Source organism: Sturnus vulgaris, chromosome Z (genome assembly GCF_052056855.1).
Source record: "Sturnus vulgaris isolate bStuVul1 chromosome Z, bStuVul1.hap1, whole genome shotgun sequence".
NCBI classification, from domain to species: Eukaryota; Metazoa; Chordata; class Aves; order Passeriformes; family Sturnidae; genus Sturnus; species Sturnus vulgaris.
Window position 1 is genome coordinate 74,680,943 of NC_142283.1, and position 22,787 is coordinate 74,703,729.

A 22,787-nucleotide genomic window follows, 5' to 3' on the forward strand; every position below is an offset into this window, starting at 1 on the left:
AGAGCTCTCCAAGACTAGGAAGTGACAGAACATCACTGCACAGAATTCCAGAAAAGGGCATTTACTGGCTGTAATGATCATTCCCATCCCAATATGAAAAGGATAACTGAGCTATTGCTATGGCATAGGGTAGGGTTGGGTGGGAAGTACTCATGTGTGCTTTCTTATTAGAGCTCACTTTATATCAGTAGAGCAGCTACAACAGATCTTCACCTGTCTCAAGATGCACATGGGCTTGAGAGGGTGCATTAGAGGATTTCTTGTCTCTGGGGATGGCAGAGCAGCTGCCAGGCAATGCAGCATTTGAAGGTGGGGCCTTGGCAGTGCTGGAAGTTGCAAAATACGTCTGAGCAGGGGCTGATGGCTGCAGAGATTTTGTACAGTGACTGCAGGACAGAAGTAGAACAGCTTCCACACAGTGCAGTCTTTTGGCCTGTGTGAAATTAACAGGGAATTTCTTAATAGCTCAAGAGGGATTAGCTAAAACCACTGTAACCCATCCCTTCTCAGTGACAGATTCTCTACTGCATTAAAAAAACACCCCAAACAATCCATCCTGAACACTGCTTTTGCCATACATCTTTGCATCCCATGTCCATGTGCTCCCCAAAGCATCTTCAAATACCCAATCACTTTGGAGGAAAATATTCAAATATTTATTAAAATACTATTAAGCACTTACAGGATGGCTTAATCTTTCTGAAGGCCATACAAATAACTCATGAGAGCCTCACAACATCCCTGTGAGGTAGGTTTGTCTTATGCAATGTCTTGGTTTGAAAGACAGGTATCTTCTAAGGAAAGGCAGGAGCCCCTTCTCTGCAATGCAGAGTGCAACCCCCCTCCCTTTTAATTATTTTAGGTCCAAATCAGAGGCCTTCAGGCAGGAGATATGGGGATAAGAATAACAGTTCTTTACTGGTATCTAAGAAGGCAGAAAACAACAACAGCTATAAAATTGACAACAGAACAGAACAGTCTAGCTCCGCTCCAGTCCCTTCTGGCCGCAGGCCGTCTCCCTGTGCTGTTACCGGTGCTGTGGGGGCAGGGCAGGTCCCGCGCAGTTGAAGAGGGCTGGGTGATGGCGGCCGCGGCCCAGGGGTGAGAGGGGATGGGAAAGTGACTCCCCCTCACGGTGTCGGTCGTGGTGCTCAGCAGAGTGTCCGGAGATAGTAGGGTGAGGTGGGAGAGCAGCAGAGCGATGTCCAACGGCAGGGAGCGTGGATCTCAGTGCTGGGATGGCAGGGGGAGATGCCAGAGCGGAGCCCAGGTTGTCTTCCCACTCCAGGAGCCAAGCGAGAGAGAGAGAGAGCCCCGCTCCAGACCCCCCATCCCACCTTTCCTTTTCCGGTTCCCCTCCTCCCCCTCCACCCACCCCCCTACGAGAGAACATTATCTGTCGTTTCAAGGTGTAGCCACAATTACTTAGCATAACAATGGGAGAAATTCCACAGAAAGAAAAGGGGAACAATCCAACCCCCAACATGCAATTACGTGGTGGTTTCAAAAATTAGAGATGATGCTGTTTACATAGTCAATGCTTACTTGAAGACAGTGATTTCAATTTCCATATTCAGGCACAAAATGTGTTGGGTGCTACCGTGATTCCAGCATATTTGGAAGACAGAATAGCATAGGAAAAGAATGGAAGCAAGAGGAGTAACTGAAAACCAGCAGTGAATGGGTTAAAGTGCAGCTCTAACCTGAAAACTTACAGTACAAAAAACAGCATCAGGGGCTTCTAAGGCAGTAGGATCTCAGTGGCCCCTGGTGAGATCCTGCCCAACTGAAATGTGTCTGTTTCAATTGTGAGCTTTGCAGATGAATGTGTGGCAAACCAAGGGGTCCTCCTGGCTGATGAGACTCAACACCATTGACTCTCTGCTCAGCAGTTCCCACAAAAGGGAGGCAATAAAGGATCTTGCAGTTTCTGCTTCAGCATTATTTAAATCATGTCACTATCTGAAAAGATACAGCACAAAGGCCAAAAAGTGGTCTGGGATGCAGAGCATGTGACTAGACTAATGCAGAGATATGAAGTCCTGAGTCCCGTTGTACCATGAATTTCAGAGCAGAAGTTGGATGAAACTCAGGGATGTGCAGAGTTTGATTCTATCTGGAGTGAAAAATAATTCTGTGTTTAGTGGGTTCCAGTTTGCTCCGACAGCATGCAAGGTCAGGACAGTTTTCTGTCAAAGGACAGGGTAGAAACATCTTCACACCCTCTACTTCAGCATGGGTCTGTTAAAGTTACAGTGAATTACATTTGCTTTCATTTCACTGCTGCAGCTGTACAAAAGCTTCCTTATGGAGCAGTGACATCAAAGGCTTCTTCATGCCCTCTGAAAAGTACATGCTGCAAGTAGCAGAAGAAACTTGTATCAAGTTTTTTTTTTTTTAACAGTCTCCAGGAACTACATCCACATCACAGCTATATTTCATGCAAGAGCTGCAATGTGTTTTCCATGGGCACATCTATTCATGCACAAGGAACTTGGTCTGAACCACTAAGACTCTGCAGCAGAAAACATCAAAACTTACTGCAAATGTTATCCAGGGTCAGTTCTGGCGGGCTCACTTCCTTGAAGAATTCCCAGCTACTGAGGATGTCTTGGCAGATGTTGTGCTCGTGTGACTCTTTTGGGAGCCTGGTGGCTGTGAAGGTGGTTTCTTCTTGAGCACTGGAGTTTTGTTCTTGCTTTTAAATACCTTATTGGGGTCCAGCTTGTTCACAAAGGAGTCAGCTTCTTCAGACAGGAGTGCAGTGTTGATGGTTATGGGTTTATACATGTTAAACCATTGCTGAAAGGCAGGATGGTGGGGAAGGAACAGGTTAAATTCAAACTGCAGTCAGACAATTCCACCTTGCTCCCCATCTTCCCCAAGACATGATCTTAATCCTACGCCACTTATCAGTTTGCAGTTTACAGGACTTGGAAGAGTGCCTGTGATAAGGATACACAAGGCATGGCTACAGCCTCAGCCCTGGAACTGCATTCCAGATAGGGAAAAGGAGTGCCAGACACAACCCTAACACCACCTTTCCTGCAGTGTAACTCCTATCAAGAGTGAATCCTGATTTACACAACAGGAGGAAAAGCAAAAGGAGGGGATGAAACTAAATCACATTTATTTAGATTCAGATAAGCAGAAAGGACTAAAAAACTTTTGGAATTTAAATGTGCTTATAAACTGAAAACCAACTAGTAGAATTTCTGAAAATGTAACCCTCCTCCCTCTCTTCACACATAAAATAATGAATTTTTTTAACTCCTTACACAAAGAATTTTTTGTTTGTTTGTCTTATTGTTTCTGATTTTCGATCTGTAAATAACTATAATGATTTGGTTTTTTGATTGCACCAGACACCATAATTTTATGCCCTACAGTTCTCAACTATTTTTTTTTGTATCATTTTTCCATTAACAAAGTAAGGAAATAAAACTATAGTAGTTATGGAATTACAAATCACAGTGAAACATCAGCAAAGTGTTGAACGAGATAAACAGAATATCAATACCAAAATGTAGATAATAATCTATTAATGTACTGCTTAGTGAAAAACAGCTTTTATATACTCCCTTAAAAACCTTTAAAAATGATAATGATTAACAAACTAGGAGGATTTTAACCAACAGGGGCTGCAAATGATTAGGGAATATAAGAATGATTCCTCTTAAGGTTTGCAAATATACTGAACATAATAAAATATTTATAGCAGGGAAGTTACAGAAAGGCAGAGCACACTGCCACGTACACAGCCTTGACTGATAATGTCCAGTACAGTGTGACATGGAAGGCATCAGGAATGAGAAGAACCAAATTTTACAGCCCCTGTTTGATGGGAAGGGGGTGACTTTAGTAATTCCCATGTGCACATAGGACCAGGGAATCTCATGCTGTTAAGACAGCTGTCATGTTTGGGTGAAGTGCAGGACACACAGGACTTGCAAAGGTGCACTGACACTGTGCTGAGTTATGAGCTGTGTTCAGTAGGACCATCAGCTCCATTCCGTGACCTCCCACAGGATGGAGGCAGGGATAGGGCTGAAGGCCCAGTCAAACACATAAGAACAGCAGAAGCCCCTAATAGCAGGATTTTGGCATGGCAGAATACTAATTTTAATAATAATAATAAGCGACTGGAATGCTCACAAGACTTTATGTAGAGGTCCTCTCTAACTACCTCTAGGACTTTAAATTGCCCTTTCTTGGGCATAATTTGTATCAAGGCTGAACTGTTGAGAGAAAAGCAGGGTTAACACAATATTAGTGAATTCCAATTATCGTGAAACAAATGACTGTTAACACGTTACGGGAAAAAAACTTGTGGTCTCTTCCGTGGCTCACCAGGGAGGCCCCTTTGAGCTGACAGACAGCTTGCCAAAAGGTGGGAAGATGTTTTTCCAGTCTTAATTTATGCAGGATACTGACAGGCTGGATGCTGCTGTCCTACCTTGGCCTGGGGGCTGACCCCATAGCTGGTGAAGGCATACTGCCACTGTGGGAGACCCAGGTGGGTGATGAGCAGGCGGTAGTAGGCTGTGAAGGTTTTGGTGAGGAAATGCCAATACAGAGCTCTGTCCAGGAACCAGATCTCTGTGTCTGGGGAGACCACTAGAACAAAAAAACCACAAGTTACACTGTTGCTCTACAGTACTAAGATTAATTCCTACCTTTGTCAGGTGGGAGACACAACACACTCATCAGAAGGGCTGTTTTATATACACCCAGGCTTGTTCCAGCCCAAGTGCAGAATCCAAAACTTGACTTTGTTAAACTTCATATGGTTGGTGGTTGCAAATCTCTCTGATTTGTTGAGGTCTCTTTGCAGGGCCTTCAAGGGAGACATCAGCTCCTTCCAATTTAGTATAATTGACAAACTTAGAACTCTTTCCAGTCCTGTGTCCAAGCTGCTCATGAAGACATTGAAGAGCAGTGGGCCCAAGATGGAGCCCTGCAGAACCCCACCAGTGACCAGCTATCAGCCTGATGTGATGACTATTTGCTATTTAGTCCTATTTGCTATAACCTTTTGTTACAGCCCTACCAATCAGTCAGTGTTCAGTCACTGCATGGGGTATTTGACTAGCTGTGTGCTGGACAGTGAGTGCAATGCTGTTCCTTCACAACCTCAGAGTGACACGCTATATGGAATATTCTTGGACATCAGCAACTTTGTAGTATATGTTCAAAGTACAATTATGGCAAACATTTATCCACCCCACAAAATAAAAAACAACTAACTCAATTATCAGTCATCTGATATTTTTATATTACTATATTAGTGAATAGAGTCCAGAGTCTGGAAGTCATGGGAGTGTGTGCTGCCAACAAAAACACATTTTGCAAAATGTTTCCACAGTGATCAAATATTTCTCTGGTGGTGACATCCTTTGTAGCATAAAAAGAAATTATATTCTTGGGAGACTGAGATGCTGAACACTCATTCAGCAATGCGTTGACATTGATACCTGTGACCAATGCTCCCTTCTCTTGCCCAGGTTATCCACTGCATGTGCTGAAATTACTAATCACTAATCACTAGGGAAGTGGACAAGAACTTCCTGCCATGGCAATTGTAGTCACACCCAATGAAAGGCACAAGATAACCCAAGATTTTTCTTATGAACCTGTATATTGCACAGCTGTACACAGTAACACCATACATCTAGTGACCTGTGCACTGCGTCAGATGACAACTATTTTACAACTGCCTTGGGTGTTTCACTGCTCTCTCGCTAGTAACAGTTATCTCTGTATCTGTCAGAAAAAACAGCTCAGCTCCCATTTCTCACTTTCCCATTAACTCTACCTGCCACATTTTGGCCTAGTTAGCACCTGGAAGCCCAGCATCCATGCACAAGGTGGAAGACCTAGTCTAATTCTGTCTCAGCTTTTTTTACCATCTACACATTGTTTCTAAGCAGTGTTATACTATTTCTCATCAAAATGTAATGGTTTTGTTCCAAGACATGCAAGTAAGCAGATTAGTGGAGCTCTGTATTATTTCAACACAATTTTCTGTAGGTCACATGTGAATACTTCCCTGTTTCTATGCACACAGAAATCGTAAGTTATAACCCAGACTCCAGCACTAAAAGGGTTGAAAATGTTAGATCTAGTTAAGATTTAGCTTCTGACTTCAGTGGAGACAGAACACCCCAGTAAAAGCTTCACCTACAAATTGCAAAGAAGATCAGAAGTACGAGCTAACTCTCCACGTGTGGCGTCCAGCTACAATCCACAAGTGATAGCTTACTTTTCTTTTTCCAGTCTTACCTGGTTCAGCATGCTTATAAACAAGACAGACTTTCCCATTCCCATTGCATGGGTCTAATTCAAAGATAAGACTACGAGAATCAAAGTGTGGCTTCTCTGGTTTGTCTCCATTACCTGAAACCACGGAAAAAAAATTATGAAATATGTTTGGAATACTGACTGTCACTCAGTTGCAACGAGTCAATCTGTTTTATACATTAATAAATCAGCTGACAAAGAACTGAATCAAACTATTGTATTTATACTTCTTGGAAATGATTAAGTTCCCTATGTTTAAAATAAAACCAAGCAAAAAAAAGAAGAAGTGAGAAAAATTTTCATCTCTGTTAGGAAAACAAACCACAGACTCAAAATCAGATGAGGTGACTTCTAGTTCCTCCCTGGCATTAAGCAAGACAAGGTTTATAGATGTCACTCTTGAGGTTTGTCTAATCTTTTTCTAAAGTTCTCCAGTGTTAGAGAAGGCTCAGCCTCTAGGCACTCAACCCAAATACATCACTTATCACTTAGTTTTCCTCATGGATCCTGAATCTTCCCTGCGACAATTGATGCCCATTATTTCTGTTGTATATATGATTCCTTCTTTTGTCTTGATTTATTTTTGTCTAAGGAGGACAGGGAGAACAATTTATTCTTTTTCTCTTGGGACAAGACTTTAATGAAACTGCAGAGATATACATTTCTCCATTCATTCCAGTGTGACATCAGCATCCTTCTCAACAACCAGATCTGACTCTTATTCAACTTGTGACCCTCAGCCATCACTGAGCATTTCTACAATACGATTTTGAGACTGCATAGCTGCAAATGCCTGCAAAATGCAATTTTGAAACCTAAACCTGAAGAAGAAGTGGGACATAAAACCTGTACTCTTCAGAGGAATTTTCCATGAAAGTCAACTTCTGTGGGGATGTAATTTTTTCTCATTGTACCTTATAAATGCATCAATGAAGGTTTAAGCCACTAAATAGAAGCAGAATTTGGTGCATTTCATTACAATGGCTAGAAGATCAGGACTGCAGCCAAACTGAAATATCCAAAAATACTTTCAGCCACATTTAGAAGCTAGAAGAGCTTATAGAGATGCAGAGACAAGACTGAAATCAAATAGCATTCTTTGAAGAAATTGGTGTGACACCTGGCTGTGTTCTTATCCTCTTGATTTTTCCAGCTGGACTGTGAGAGCTCTGACAAAATGAGTGGGTTTTCTTTTTCTTTTTTATTCTCTCCAAGTAGCAGCATTCAGCATTTTTAGGCATCCTGGAACATGTGTTCCAGGGTAACCTTATAGTTGTATGTATGTACCAGTTACTTTTCCAAATCCAGCTGTCTTTTCACTACCAAAACAAAACCTATCTTTTCTAACACCATAAGCACACAAAAACTTTGGAAGCTGGAGCAAGGCTCAGGTGGAAATTTAAACAGGGAAAAGGCAGAACAGGCTGTTAAAAGAGAATGAAAATAACACTAATCCCTGTAACATTCACAGCATACAGATCTACCTGCCAAGACTGTAGGGAACTAATAAGATACATAATAGATCCAGCCCAGGAGACAGAGAGTCATAGAATCACAAAATGGTTTGGGTTAGAAATGGACCTTGAAGATCATCTTGTTCCAACTGCCCTGACATGGACAGGGACACCCTTCTCTAGACCAGGTTGCTAGACCAAGTAATCCCCATCTACCTTTTCTGTTGCTGTGAATGGAAGAGACATTAAAGGTCATTTTGTTCCAATTCTTCTGCCATGAGGAATAGCTGAGGTGCTAAGACAATTGGGTTTGTTCAGCCTGGAAAAGAGAAGGCTTCAGGGTGACCTAATTGAGGCCTTGCAGTACTTGGACGGGAGCCTACAAGAAAGATGGAGAGGGACTTTTTACAAGGATATGTAGTGACAGGACAAGGGGGAGTGGCTTCACACTGACAGAAGGCAGATTTACATCAGATATTAGGAAAAAATTCTTTACTATGAGAGTGATGAGGCACTGGCACTGGCTGCTTAGAGATACTGTGGATGTCCCAAGTATGGAAATGTTTAAGGCTATGCTGGATGAATCTCTGAACAACCTGGTCTGGTGGAAAGTGTTTTGGTCCACATATCTTGTGCTATATCCTAACAGTAATAGAACAAAAGAGATGAGACAGAGCAGGTTTTCTAGCCTGTTAACAGTGCCTTACCTTCCTCATCTGTGTCATCTTCCAGGTCAGCAAGAGTTGGAGCACTAGGCAGAGTGTACACAGAGGAACCCCCAAGCCGACACAGCTTCGAGACACTGTTAATCACCATGGAGCCCAGGGGCATTGGGGTATCTGCAACAACACTGATCATTAACCACATCCAGTGTCAGGAGAGAATGGGAAAGAATTTATTTTCCTCCACCCATCAGCCTCTGTGGGATGAAGCGATATATGCTTATACCCAGCAGACCTGGACATTTAACCTAAGTAAGACTCTGAAAGAGCGAAAGTGAGGCTTTTTCAAACACAGACTGCCACTTACGTGTGATGCAACACATTCTCAGAGCTGTAAAGGTATGAGAATTACTCTGCTGGCATGGACTGTGCTGCAGTTGTTAGCTCAGTCCTGTGAAAAATTAAAATTCCTGGCTACAGGATTTCAGCTACAGCCTCTTCCTCAAAGCTCTTTTCTCTGCTGCAGCCCTTCCTATCATAAACCACTCCACAGACTCATAGCTTACTGGGCAGCTTGTCCTCTTCCACTCCATGTACCTGTTCATGGTACATCCTCTTGGCTCCTACTGCCACAGAGGATTTTATCAGTGCACCCAGTACAGTGGGTGCTCCTGAAAGAATCCTACAGGACTTGTCACTTGTCTGTGTTTCTGAGAGGTTAGACTGTTACCAGACATCAAGGCAGCAAGCACCCCGTTCAGCAACATGCCGGTGTGATGGGTGTCAGAAGGCACTTCTGGATGTTTTCTCAAACAAGACAGTTGTACCAGCAGCCATGGCCTCTGTGCACTTGTGAGCCCTGAAAACAAGACTCTTCAGAGGTCATAACACAGCAAGCCCCACTTGAAACATGATGGGAGTCACTGCAGGTGCTAAAGCACTGATGTCAACTATCTCTATAATGTCACTTCATTTCGTGAGGAAGACCCTGCATGTGACACCCATCTCCAGAAGTGAGCAGTGTCCACAGCCTGAAGGCAATGGGAGCCAGGATAACAGCTGCAGAGTGAACGAACTACCTGATTTTTGCTGAACAAGGATGGAAAATGAAGCCTGAACTTTAGCTGGTGGAAAGCGGAATCAGGCTCTAACATGTACATACACATTTTAATGAGAAAGAAGTATTATCAAAGGGTGACTCTTACTACTAATTTATGATGGAATCATGAGCTACAGCTGTTTCTCTCTCCATAAACTACAGAGTGAGTTAAGGTATGAGTTTTAAATTACACACTAAATCCGAGTGTCAACAGATGGCTGGTGTATTACAGAACAGTATTTATGTCAAGAATAATTAGTTTCCTGCCAGTGTTCAGTGTATGTACCTCTTCTGTGGGAGGTCAGAACATGCAAGCAGTAGGTTTTGCCCTGAGAGATGTCTACTGATTGTGCAGAAAGTTAGTTTGAAATTAAAGAGGTTCTGCAAAGGAAGGACTGGCTGCAATGAATTGAGATTGTCAGTGGAGGGGAACACAGGGACTCACCATCAGTCTTCACACTCCAGGTCATCTGGAAGCCATCAGTCATCAGATAGAAGTTCTTTAAGTCCTCAGGTAATACACAGGAGTTTTTCTGCAAATTACAATCAAAGTGGAATGGGAAAATGCAGAACATGCCTCAAACCCTAAGAACAACTGAAAATTGGTACAGAAATATTTGCCACCAAGTTTTTTGCTTAACTCCAAGGTGACTCAGATCAGTTCAAATATCTCATTCTAAAGCCTTGAGAGAAAACTGCATATTTCTTGGGACTCTGCTAGTCTAAACAAAGGTAGCTTGGGAAAATTTCACAATGAGTAGTTAGTCATCACAAAATTATTACAGCATTGTTCCCAAACTGAGGCATCGTACTACCTTTTGAGATTAGCAGCCACTTCAAACTCACATAAATCAGAACAATCGGGTTTTTCATACATATGGCTTAAAAGAGCAGGGTTTTGCTTTAAGTGAAATCAGACTAAACTTACCTGTTCCACTAAAGCATGTACAATATTAGCACCATGACTCCCTTCTTCCGAGGGATTTCAGCTCCAAGTAGGTGAAAGAAGCATATACTCAAAAGCTGCACATACTCAAGTAAATTTGATGTTTCACTTAACAAAAAGTATGTGTGCAAACACATGCAAAGCCAGACTCACAAACCTGCTGGTCTGGCTTCATCCCTCTTAAACTTCATTGCATGGCTGGGGCTCCTAAGTCTGCTTCCTTCTGAGCCACCAGTGAAAAAAGTAATCCCAGTGAGCTCAAGTTTCTAGAAAACAGAACACTTCTCTTATACCTTGGTTGTGGAAGGAGTCTTTCTTAACTTAGACTCTTCAGTTAAGCTGCAAATACAAGGAAGGAACAAAAAAAAGCCCGAAGAGCTACAGGCATCTGTAGACCCTGCTCCTGCAGACAGGACTGGCTGCAGACCAGTGACCCTCTGTACTTGCTGAAGGGTCAAGTATATAAAATTAAACAGGATGGAAGCCTTACAGTTTTAATAACACAAGCAACAAGCATGACTAAAGGAGTTGGTCTGTTTGTAACTGTTTTAGAGAAAAAACCAGATTGACTCCAGTGAGTTCAAATTTACAATAGCCACACTCTGATTCCAAAAGAATCAGACCACAAAACTTAGAAGAGTGTTCTATGATGGAGGTTCCACAATCTGTGCACGTTGACTTGTTCAAGGGCTGCACGACTCTCCTTGTGGAAAAGTTCCATTAAATAAAGACAGAATATTCTAGCAACCAGGAGCTAAGGAAAAGGACGATGTACATGCAGTTCAAGTACTTCTGCTTCACTTGGGGCATGAATTTTTAACATCTCAAGAGAAGAGAAATGTATCTATCCAGCAAGAGCAACCTGCCAGCTGTGCATCCAGCTGCAGTGCTGCCTCTAGACATCAGCTGCTGGCTCAGCAAGGGAAGGTGCTGGTCTCATTCTGTCCATATGTCCTCCCTCCCCTAGGACCAGAACAGCCTTTCTGCCTGTTAAAACCTTATTCACAGATACTTTCTTTGGGTTGTTACAGTTTCTGTCTCCTAAACTGGGGAGTACACACTATGTAGGACCCCCTAATCTGCCCTCAACCTTGTGCTTGTTAACTCACTTTTAAAGCACATCTATTAATGCTGATTGACTGCTACTGATGAGTCTCAGACACTAATAGCTTTGCAGCTTGCAATAGGGGAGGTCACTTGCCTCATCAAGCAGCCTGGTCACTAGCTCAGAGCTTTCCTAATCCAGATAGAGAAAATCCTCAGGGTCCACAGGTCTTAAAGCAGATAACCTGACACTGCAGAGGCTGTTTTGAGAAGAATGTGCCATCCTGTGACAAGAGTCTGCTGATGGCTGAGGACCTGGTGGTAAGTTTAAGGCAATTAGTAAACCACACGGACATATCTGAAGTTCTTCAAATGCCTTTAACAAACACACCTTCTTCTGCGGTTCTCCTCAGTCCTAAATATTTACAATTTCATGCTGTGCTTTCATCACTTCCAATTTCAAGCTGTACCTGTAAGCACAGTGACTATGGCTAAAACTATGAAGAAAGAATTACAAACCTGCTACAAAGCCTCAGGAGACTACAAAAGTTTACATAACACTTTGCATAAGACTTTTTCAAATCCCCCAATTCGATCTAATTCATTGCAGCAGTAAAAACACGTATGTGAATGGGTCTCCTGGCTTCAGCAGGTATTCTTCTCTGAGCAGGAGAACCAGATCCAAAGGGATGACAAAATCTAAGACTTTAAAACTTCGACTGTAGTATCCAGATAAATCTTGTTGCAACTCAGGCACACTCCAATTTAGTAAATACAGTTGACTAAGACAAGAGAAAAATCACATCTGAATAGGTTTTCTGCTCTGAATCTTCCTTTTGGAAAAGATCAAGATGTGCATGTTTCTCCAGATGGCTGCTCTCTGAATTTATTTCAGGATTCTCTAAACTATGTCCCTGTGCATGAGTTTCCAAATGATGGTGCAAAATATATGGGTAGAAAATGCAGTACCAGAGCAGGTCTGTGGTCTACAGGAAAAGGCCTGTAAATAGAAAGCTTCATTAACACCCACTTCTCTCATCTGATGGAAAGGATTGATTGTTCAGTCATATTCTGCTTATTCACACGACCATATGACATCAGAACAGTAATCTTCTGACAGCAGTCAGAGAAACAAGCCACTATATATTAAAAATGACTTATCAAAGTCTGTATTCCTCTTGCTCAACTGGCAGTTCTCAAAGTTGTGTTCTCCAGCTCTATAAAATACTACTAAATGACATTTAGCCCCACTGTTCCTAAATAACATGTCAGAATTGGCTTAACCACAGCCCTGGCAAGCAGCTGTTTTCATTCCGGTTATCTGGTTACACTCATCAGCTCATAAAACAAAATATCCCAAGTGCTTAATATGGTGCGTGGGGTCTATTCCTTTTGTTTGTTACCTGTATCTCCAACAGAGATCTATCTCCAAATAGCCTCCTAAGAAAACACAGTCCATTGAGTAAAGAGAAAAATACTAGAATCTGATTTCTGCTGCCAGGACCTGCTTAGAACTGGATCCAAAGCTAAGAACCCTGACATAAGGCAATTCACTTGAGACACTGTTGAAACAATGCCTCTCAAGCAAATATTAAAAAAAATATAAACAAACCAAAAGCAATCAAAACATATAGCCTTTGAAAGACTTCTCTAAAAGCATCAGAGAGTTTTATCCAGCTTCTGGGGAGAGAAGGAAGGCATTCATGTCACTTCTCAGGGTTTCCAAGTATCAGACCACATCAGCAGCCACTTTTCTCTCTCCCTCATGTCCTTCCTGTTTCCGGACTGGTTTGTCCTAGCTGCCAGTGAATGCTGATAATTTCTGTAACATCTTGTTGCACCTTTAATAAATCTGACCTTGGGGCCTCCCAGGAGATCATCTGGATTTTCTGGAGCTGGAGTAGATTTGATCCCCTGCCACAGAGGACAGGATTTAAAAATTCTCTTGACGATATTGTAGTGCAGCCAGTTTTTCAATATGTTATAAAGCTTAACAAGAGGGGGAATGGTGTGTAAGAAACACTATCTATCTCCCAAAAGTCCTCCAGCCTGTTCCCCATTATGTAGGTTGAAGAAACATAGCTTTCCTCATGTGCTGGCCCTGCTGGATCTACGTCCCCACCTCTTCCACAGTCACAACCGTAAGGCAAGCTCAGGGTGGGTAGATCCTGTGCTCACAGGGATCAGGGATGGCAGGCTTGGCTAAGGGAGGACAAGGACGCCAAAAATGACTGCTGAAGATGCACACCCTGTGTGCATATTTGTAGTCAAAAAGAGATGTGGTAGAAACAAGGAGGATGACATTCCAGATGTGCTCTGGAAACACTACACAGCAGAGAGGAAACAACTCAGGAGGCTCCTGCATCGTTTGTAAGGCTTCGAATGAGGAACCAGGAAACTTCAGGCCTGTCAGCCTGACCTTGGTGCTGGGGAAGCTCATGGAGATCATGAGTGCACATCACATGGCACATAAAGAGATCCAGGGGATCAGGCCCTGCCAGCATGGGCTTGTGAAAGGCCAGTGTCCTTCTATAACACCCCTTTTAGTGGGTGAGGGAAAGTCTGGGGATGCATCTGCCCAGACTTCAGTAAAGCCTTTGACACCATTCCCACAACATTTTCGCAGAGAAATTGGCTGCTCCTGGCTTAGATGGGTGCACTGTTTGCTGGAAAAAATACCACTACCCAAAGAGTGCCGGTGGAATTACTTGCAGCAGGCAGCTGGTCACTAGTGGTGTTCCCCAGGGCTCTGTTCTGGGGCTAGCCCTGTTACTTGTATTGATGATCTCAGTGAGGGAATCAAGAGCTCCTTTAGTCACTTTGAGGACAGCACCGAGTTGGGTGGGAGTGTGGATGTGCTGGAGGGCAGGGAGGCTCTGCAGAGGGATCTGCTCAGGCTGGATCCATGGGCTGAGCCCAATGGTGTGAGGTTCAACAAGGCCAAGTGCCAGGTCCTGCCATTGAGTCACAGCAACCCCCTGCAGCTCCGGCTGGGACAGGGTGGCTGGAAAGCTGCTGAGAGGGAAAGGAGCTGGAGGTGCTGGTTTTCAGCGGCTGGGCATGAGCTGGAGTGTGCCCAGGTGGCCAAGAAGGCCAATGGCACCGGGCTTGTGTCAGCAGTACTGTGGCCAGCAGGAGCAGGACAGTGCCCATCCCCCTGTGCTGGGGGCACTGGTGAGGCCACACCTGGAATCTTGTGTTCAGCTTTGTTTCCTCACAGCAAGAAGGGCACTGAGGTGCTGGAGAGTGTCCAGAGAAGGAAATGGAGCTGGGGAAGGGTCTGGAGCACAGGTCTGGGAGGGGTGGCTGAGGCAGCTGCAGGAATTCAGCCTGGGGAAAGGGAGCCTCAGGGGGAACCTGCTCACTCTCTACCACCCGAAAGGTACTGAAAGTCCCTGAAAGCCAGGTGTGGGTCAGGCTTTTCTCCCAAGTAACAAGTGAGAAGGACAAGACAAAATGGTCTTAGGTACCTCTGTGTCCCTCTAACAAAATGCAATTTTCTATTTTTTGAAATCCAAAACAATTATGTGAGTGACTCAGTTTTCTTCTAGTTGAGGCAAAAAGAAAATGTGATTCAGACATTGCACCAGAGTGCCTCCTAGCAGTATTTTAGTGTAACATCTATTTCTAAAAACTGCATGTGGAGGAGAGTAGGGCCACTGCCAGCCTAATTTTAGGAGTGGAAGTGGGAAAGGGTTCATAGGATGATATACAGTTATTATCACTGGTTTTCTGGTGAATAGGTAACTCTGTCTCTGCTCCCTTTTCTACTGCTTTTCTTTCTTGCTTGGAGAAAAGGTAACATCTTTTTAGGTTCAAATATTAGGGAACACTAAAAAATTATCTGGTTTTATTAAAATATATTGAACTGCTTTCAATTTTTGGGGAAGTGATGCTTTACCCATGTACACTTGGCAATTGTATACCTTAAATATTTTTCTGAGTGTGCCGATTTCCAATAAATTCTTAAGGAGTGATTTCAAGCCCGATTTCCTGAACTGTCACACTTAGCAGCTCTTTCTGCCTTGGGAAAAATCTCTTCTGTTCTCCCGCTTACTGCACTAACTCCTATCACGACGCTCAGCTTCTCCTGCAAAGCTTCATGGCAGCCAAGGGACATTCAACAGATTTAAGATTTTAAAGGTTTTTTTTAATCTCAACAAAGTAAGAATTCAAAGCAGTATCCAGTATCCAGTTACATAGTAGCACAAACGCGGCACAACACAATTTAGAAAACATGGCTGATGGTTAAAAAAATGTATATACACAGCATGAAAAAAATAATATGTTAATTAATAATTTTTAAAACGTAGATTTTCTTTTAAGACCTTCTGAACACTTGGATTTTTTTTCTCAGTAAAAAATCTTTCCTTGCAAAACTGAAATAGGACTGGAAAAACTGATTCTATTAAACAATAATCTAAGGAATAAAGCTTTTATTTGGTGAGTTTCAAAAGAGAGAGAAGTTGTTGGGGGAAAAATAATGTAACTTTGGGAAAAGTTTCACCAGTTTTTCCCTACACTACAGAAAACGTCCTGCAAATAGTTTTATAACCGAAGATGTGGAGGGAAGCTAAAAATACACTCTGACAAAATCTTGTTAAAAATCTCAGCCATGGAGAAATTATTATGTGCATAAGTATTGCCACCTAGTGGCCAAAAATCCGATAAAACCAAACGCATTCAAGAAAGGTAAGTTTCAGGAAAAACGAGGTGCAAATTAATCCTGGAACGGCTTTGTGAATTGTTGAGTGCATTGCACACTTTGTCCTGCAAGTCTGTAGACTGGGTTAGATTTACACTTCATCCCCAGAGCTCAAGGAAAAAAAAAAAAAGGAAAAAAAATCCAGTTACCTTTCAATTTGAGAAGGGAGCTTTAATTTGTCAATGCAACTGGAACTAAAACCAAAGAAACAGACAGCCATATCCTTCACTATTAGAAGTACAACTCAACTGTACTTATTTAATTGTCAATATTTACTTCTGCAATTGACTTAGTCCATTGCTGGTTTGTGGGGGAGGGCGGGAACTGAAATTTTGTTTACACTTCTCTTGAAGCTGAAGTGCTTCAGCTACAGCATTTGTTTGGCTTTACAAGAATAGTTCAGTTTTGAAATAAACCCATTTTAGTTTAGAGCAGAAGCAGCACCTGAAATGAGATGAATGAGCACTGTGTCCAGGAGAAGCAGTCCTCTACATTCAACAGAAGAATGAGCAAATATCATTGTGTGTTCCCAGACCTGAGCTGGCTTACAGTCATGGTGCCTCAAACTTTCCAGCTCAGTTAACTTGACACCTGAACAACAGCTACAGGAAACCAAGAATCAGTTTACACAAACCTGAAAAACAGGACATTTCTCCCTGACCACAATTGCTGAGTTCTGGACAAGTTTCAGTAGGTAACACACAGGTTTATACCACATACATTTTGACCTGGAATATATATATATATATATAATATATACTCTCGGTAAATGTCACTAATTGGAATAGGCCATTACCAAAACTAGTGTAAGACTTTTCCTCACTGTTTAGGAAAAACAGTAAATGGCAAGGTGTCAGAGGGGAAGGTATTTTATGCAGTGGTAACTAGAGCAATCTCTGGGAGCAGTTGCTTGAGGCCACAGACAGGGTTAGAGCAGAGGGAGGATGATTCACTCAACTCCATCCTCTGCCATGTCCCCTTCAAAGGCCAGAGAGCTTCTACTGTCCCATCCCTACACAAGCAATACCTACTAAGCAGTTATCCCACCATGGCCACGGGATTATTGAAGACATGTATATTCCAAAAGGTGAATGAAAATGCCATCTCTGCCCGTGAGAATCACACAAGAGTTTTCAGGAGCCCTCTGATCACAGACTGATGCAGTAAAGTCAGATAATGCAGAGTGAAGACAGCACGTGTCCTTCACAGTCTTCTAGAACAGGCAATGGGACAAGCTCTGGTCAAAAGATTGGGTTAGGTAGCCAAAGAGGAGGTAAAAGAAAGGGATATGAGAAATTGAAGTGAATGGCTGAGACTAAAAAGAGAAACAGATAACTGGAACAAACTGGGTAGCTCAGTGTTATCTGCCAGTTTGAGATCTTTACCTTTAATGGACATGGACATTCAAGCACTGCTTCATTTTGTTGAAAGGGAGTTGGAAAATGTTTTCAGACCTGAGTCAGAAAAATGTTTGCTCCCCACTGAGTCACCACTGTAGCTGCCTACTACAGTTACATGGTTTCCTTTTAGAGCTGTCATGCTGAATGTACCCACATTGATGATGTTTCTCTAACAGATAAGGTGCATGTGACAGTCTAGAAGAGTGATAACTGATTAAGAAAAACCCAACGACACCTGTTTAGGCTGCATTTTACATCAAGCTTGGTAACAAGCTGTCTCATAAACACAAGGTTGCCATTGCATTTGACATTCTCCACGGGCTGCTGCACATTCAAACTGACCGCACGGCAGTTTTCTCAGGAAAACACTCACTTGCTCCCAAGAGACGATTGTGTGGCGTTCAGCTGGCTCCTTTTCCACAAAAGTCACTTCAGCAACTCCTGGGGAAGTCTCTGAAAGGAAAAGAAGAGCATGTTTCAGCTGGCATGGGTGATGCCAATTCTGTGAAACAGACAATTTTGCAAATTAATTTGAGTGACAGCCAGGGAAAAGGCATTAATGATTGCAAGCATTGTGCTGGTGACTGAGCAGTCACTTTCTTTTGTCTGTAACTATACTCTGCATGTCTTGGCATGAGGATGTCTAGTGCTGCACAAAATGTTATCCTTTGATTTTTTTGTACATATATATGCATATATCTAATATATCTACACATATACTGATTTAGTGGGTGGCATTCCTGCCCAGGGTGGGAGGGGTTGGAAAAAGATGATCTTTAAGGCGCCTTCCATGATCCTATGATACAAGCACATACCATTTATCTTCAAGGTGTGATCTTTTGCAGAGGTTTCATGAAAAAAAGTCAGTGATGGGTTTTGAGGCAAACTCTTAGAGGGAGATGAATCTTTATTTGTAAGCATTCCCTATGGTTTCTGTTGGGTAGGATATCCTCAGATGGGGACAAGATGCAGTGCAGTGCTGCTATGAACTGCTAACAAGCCTATTCCACAAGGACAGGCACACTTCAGCTCTGGATTCAGTGGGTTTGAAAAGACACAGAACCTGATCCTGCTGAAGGGATCTGCACGAGGAAACATCGATTGTCTGGAACCTCAGCTGGACACATGAAAATTTGTTACAAGCCTTGAACTTGTATCAATCTATAAAAATCTTCTGAATATTTTACGGGAAAGAATGCTATATAAATGTAAGATACTAATCCACATGGTGCTTTCAGGTGTGTGATGGCAGAACAGACTCCCTTACACTTATTATTTTATAATGTTTTACTTCATCCACAGCCAACTGAAATAATTCCCACTGAGATAATTCTCTTTGGATCAAGTCCAGAAAGACAACTAACTTTTTGTGGGAACTGCAAGCCCAGCAGACAGGGCCAGGGAATAGAAGTGATAACTATGCAGGGCTTTCAAGACTGGCTCTGCTGTGAAAGTATTGGCCCCTAAAGCAGTCACACACATTACAATTGCTTTTTGGTAAAACATACACAGTGCACCAGACAGGAAAAGCAGGCACTAGAGAGATTTGGTTTGTTTTTTATCTTCAATGGCAGGCTTTTAATTCTATCAGTAGCATTGTCCTTGTCTGTTCTATTGGTGGGGGAGTGGCTCTCAGGAAGCCTGAACTTCACTTCAGTTGGAAATATTGATTGGTACATTGTTAGATAATTGGAAAGATAAAACACAGCATCAGAAAAACAAACTCCAAGTTAAAGACATAAAAAAAAAAATCATAGTTGGTCACATAGGTAAATTTGTCTGGCCAAGGGGCACCCTCAACATACAGAAGACTGATATTGCAGCAAGTTTCACTTCTGGTAGGTGGGTCCAAGGCAGAGCGACCTGTCTCTTGCTCAAATTTAAGCTGTCTGAACAAGAGAGTGGAATCAATTACATGCCTGGTCTTTTCCATCTAAGCTATGCAAACCTTATGACAAGTTGGGGAGATTATAATAACAGAGTAATTGTTATTTCTGTGATCAAAGAAAATAGCAGAGATGTTTAATTCATCATGCACAACATCTTGGCTGGGATGGCAGAAGATTAAATATTGTATCAGTCAAAGAAGATGTCTAGGAACGAGTGAATGCAACTTCTGAAGAGGTCTGAACCAAATCCAAGATCAAAAGAAAGAGAAATCTCATCTTAAGAGCCCAAATATTACATTAAAAATATACTGTGGGTAAACTGAAGACCTTGTTTAACAGATGTGCATAGGTATGGACAGGAGCTCCATTAAACATTTAGGGTTAACTTTGCCATGTGTTGCTTTTCCTTCCAGATGTAAGAAATGAAGAAGTCACTTTAATGGCACCTAGATACATGATAAAGCTTAACTTCTTCAGACTCCACCCTATAAATTAATATGAATCAAGATCATAGTAAACTCTGCCCTATTTTTAGGACATTTAATCTGGAAGCTTCCAAAAATGCTTAGCAGTATTAATCGAAACAGTCAATGTAATGGTGTGACACAAAGCTGAAGCAGGAAATCACAGGATTTTCAGTCTTTACAGTACTGCTAATACTGCCTGTAAGTTGGCTAAATTCTGAGCATAATTTAAAAATGTTTAAATAACTACATTCTTACCTAATAGAGTGCTAACAGTGAAGCATGGTTCTGTCCTGGGCAGTCTAGAAGAGCTAACACCTTCCATTCTGACTTAATTATGAATAATAAATCTTTCTGGAATTTTCTATTAGTCACGGAACTTCAGCAAAATGAGTCATACTGGCAATGGGAAAGATCTCTCTCTCCCTTTTTCCCCTCAAGGTATAGCCTCCACAATGCTTGTGAGAAATATCCCTTCTTGTAGGGACTTCCATAGAGACTACTGTTAAAAAAAACCAAAACCCAAACCAAAAAAACAAGGCCTGATTGTACTTTACATTAAGCAGAAAATATCAAGTGACTTCCTGAGACTTTCCAAAAGATCTAAAGTAAGATAGTTTCTAGTAGTATTAAATACTGAGCCAGGTGTTGTTCTGAATGAGATGCCCTTTGTTATTTGAAAGAAACATGCACTGAACAGACTGGTAATGTTTCCCAATTACCTAAGCAATTCTAATTAATTCGGTGGCGCAGTTGAAATGCCTTGGACTACTTGGAAAAAATGTGCCAAATTCCCAGAAGGTGTGAAGAGACAGAGAAAAGAATTGGAGTAAAACATCACTGTGACGGACATTGCTGCACTGCACAATACAAATTGTCAGAGACATAGAGAGGAAAACATGAAAATACAAACCAGGAAACACCTTCCACGTTTAAGGTATGTTACAGGACTTTCAGAGCCATGCCTGCATTGCCATGTCGTGCTGGTGTAGACAACATACCGACCCAAAAGAGTTTATATGGCAACATGACATTTGGACACAGTTCACATCTCACAGCTCTCACACACCTGAAGGTGGTGAAAATGTGGGCAGGGCTAGTAATTTTTAAAAAGAGCTACTTCAAAGAAGCGTTTGCTATGATGATCATCATCAGTTTCACTCACAGAGTAGAGATAATCCTGACCTCTCAACAAACAAAACAAACAACCAAACAGTCCACCCAACCCCCCTCTCAAGAAGTTCAATAGAAGTCAGTATGACAACACTGATCAGAGATTGAGGGTGAAATCCTGTCCTCACTGAAGCTCAAAGAAAGAATTTAACCCTGATCTTTTAATCTCATCTGTCTGAGCAGCTATCCAAACCCATTAGCAACTATAGATACACTGAGGTTACTAGGTGAAACTCACTGTCCTGCAATGGGGTGAGATAATTACAGAGTTCACTTTTGGCTCTAAAATTCCCAGGAAGTAATTCCAAGACTGTTACTTGTAATCTTGTTGCACACATGGTTTGAGATAGATGTATAGATTTCCAGCCTCACAAATAAGACAGTCCTGTGCTCTGTGCTGCTGAGGTATGAAAGGTCTAATGCTGAAATCCTTTGCACACACAAATACTTGCACAAATCCTTGTGATTCTGCTGATATGAGTAAAATTTTGTCTGAGAATCCTTCCTTTGGATGCCTTACAGTCCTGCTGAACTTCAAAGGGAGCTGAGGAGATGAAAGGCAAAAAGGCTCAAGATCTGAGCAAAACCTGGAAATTGCAAGCAGGGAATTTCGTAGAACAAGTCTCACAATGTGGGAATGAGCTGCAGGGCAACTATTTATGGGGATCTGATCCTGAGCAGACTTACAAGTCAGCCTTCTACCAGAACACTACACTGTGCGGAACTCTCCTTCATGGGGCACATTTCCTGCTGACCCCACGCTACCACAGAAGATCAAATTTAGTTACGATTTACACAGGAAGGTAGTGTGTAGACCTCATAGGAACATTGCAATATCTAGAGGGGGCCTACAGGGACGCAGGAGAGGAACTCCATTATGAACTGTAGTGACAGAACAGAGAGCAATGGATAAAAATTGAAGGAGGGGAAATTTGGGTTGGGTATTAGGCAGAAAATCTTTACTTTGAGGGTGGTGAGACCCTGCCAGCTTTGCCCAGAGAAGCTGGGGATGTCCATCCCTGGCAGTGTTCAAGGCCAGGATGTATAAGGCCTTGAGCAACCTGGGATAGTGGAAGCAGTCCCTGCCCATCGCATCAGGGTTGGGACGGGATGACCTTTGCGGCCTCTTCCCACCTTTTAACATTCAATGATTCCATGATTTTTCATAAAACAACACCTTCTCCTTCTCTGATGTTTATGAAACTCGTCAAGTCGAGAGATTTGGGATTCCTTGCGCTGCTTCCAGAAACAAGGATGTGTGTCTGTGTGTGCACAGGCTGTTCAGCTGCGCGATTCACAAGAGGGGCCGTGACAACCGGGTGGCTCCCCCCGACCCCGGCCTGCCCCCGCCCCATGGGGCTGCAGTTCTACGCCACTCACCCAATATCCTTGTGACGCCCAAGGTGAGCTTGTCCAGGTAGGGCTTGATACCGGTGGGGACTTTTTCCTCCATCCTACACGGGACCCTCCTGTCTCTGCCCAGCCCGACAGAGAACAAAGCCTTTCTGTCCTCCCTACTGCCCCGTAGCCGCAGGGCTCGCTGGGAATAATAGTTCTTCCGGGCCGTGCCCCAGCCGGCCCATGGCGGCAGCCAGCGCTCTGAGGACCACAATTCCCGGCATGCCCCGCAAAACTACGCGTGCCTCCGGCG

General features: G+C 42.7%; 1 protein-coding gene across 3 annotated transcripts; it reads right to left on the reverse strand.

Annotated features, from left to right (window-relative positions):
- Nucleotides 1-633: 633 nt before the first annotated feature.
- Nucleotides 634-22,676, reverse strand: TPGS2 (tubulin polyglutamylase complex subunit 2). Of its 3 annotated transcripts, none has more exons than XM_088156610.1 (8): nucleotides 22,517-22,676; nucleotides 17,984-18,063; nucleotides 9,961-10,048; nucleotides 8,462-8,593; nucleotides 6,283-6,396; nucleotides 4,457-4,617; nucleotides 2,542-2,802; nucleotides 634-1,282 (listed from the first exon to the last, which is right to left on the reverse strand). In XM_088156610.1, exons 1-7 carry the CDS (start codon nucleotides 22,587-22,589, stop codon nucleotides 2,575-2,577), a joined length of 876 nt encoding a protein of 291 aa, XP_088012736.1. In that variant the 5' UTR covers nucleotides 22,590-22,676; the 3' UTR covers nucleotides 634-1,282; nucleotides 2,542-2,574. The 3 variants fall into 3 exon arrangements, with proteins under 3 accessions (XP_088012736.1, XP_088012735.1, XP_014750332.1); XM_088156609.1 differs by having other exon boundaries at nucleotides 634-2,356; XM_014894846.2 differs by having other exon boundaries at nucleotides 634-2,802.
- Between the last annotated feature and the right edge of the window lie 111 nt (nucleotides 22,677-22,787).

Bases quoted from the DNA above. Each gene is read 5' to 3' on its own strand.
- TPGS2 (XM_088156610.1), bottom strand. From the start codon at position 22,589: ATGGAGGAAAAAGTCCCCACCGGTATCAAGCCCTACCTGGACAAGCTC. The intron at 4,618-6,282 runs GTAAGACTGGAA...TTTTTGTTCTAG, and splicing joins TTATAAGCATGCTGAACCAG to TGGTCTCCCCAGACACAGAG. The intron at 2,803-4,456 runs GTAGGACAGCAG...CCTGCCTTTCAG, and splicing joins GGGTCAGCCCCCAGGCCAAG to CAATGGTTTAACATGTATAA.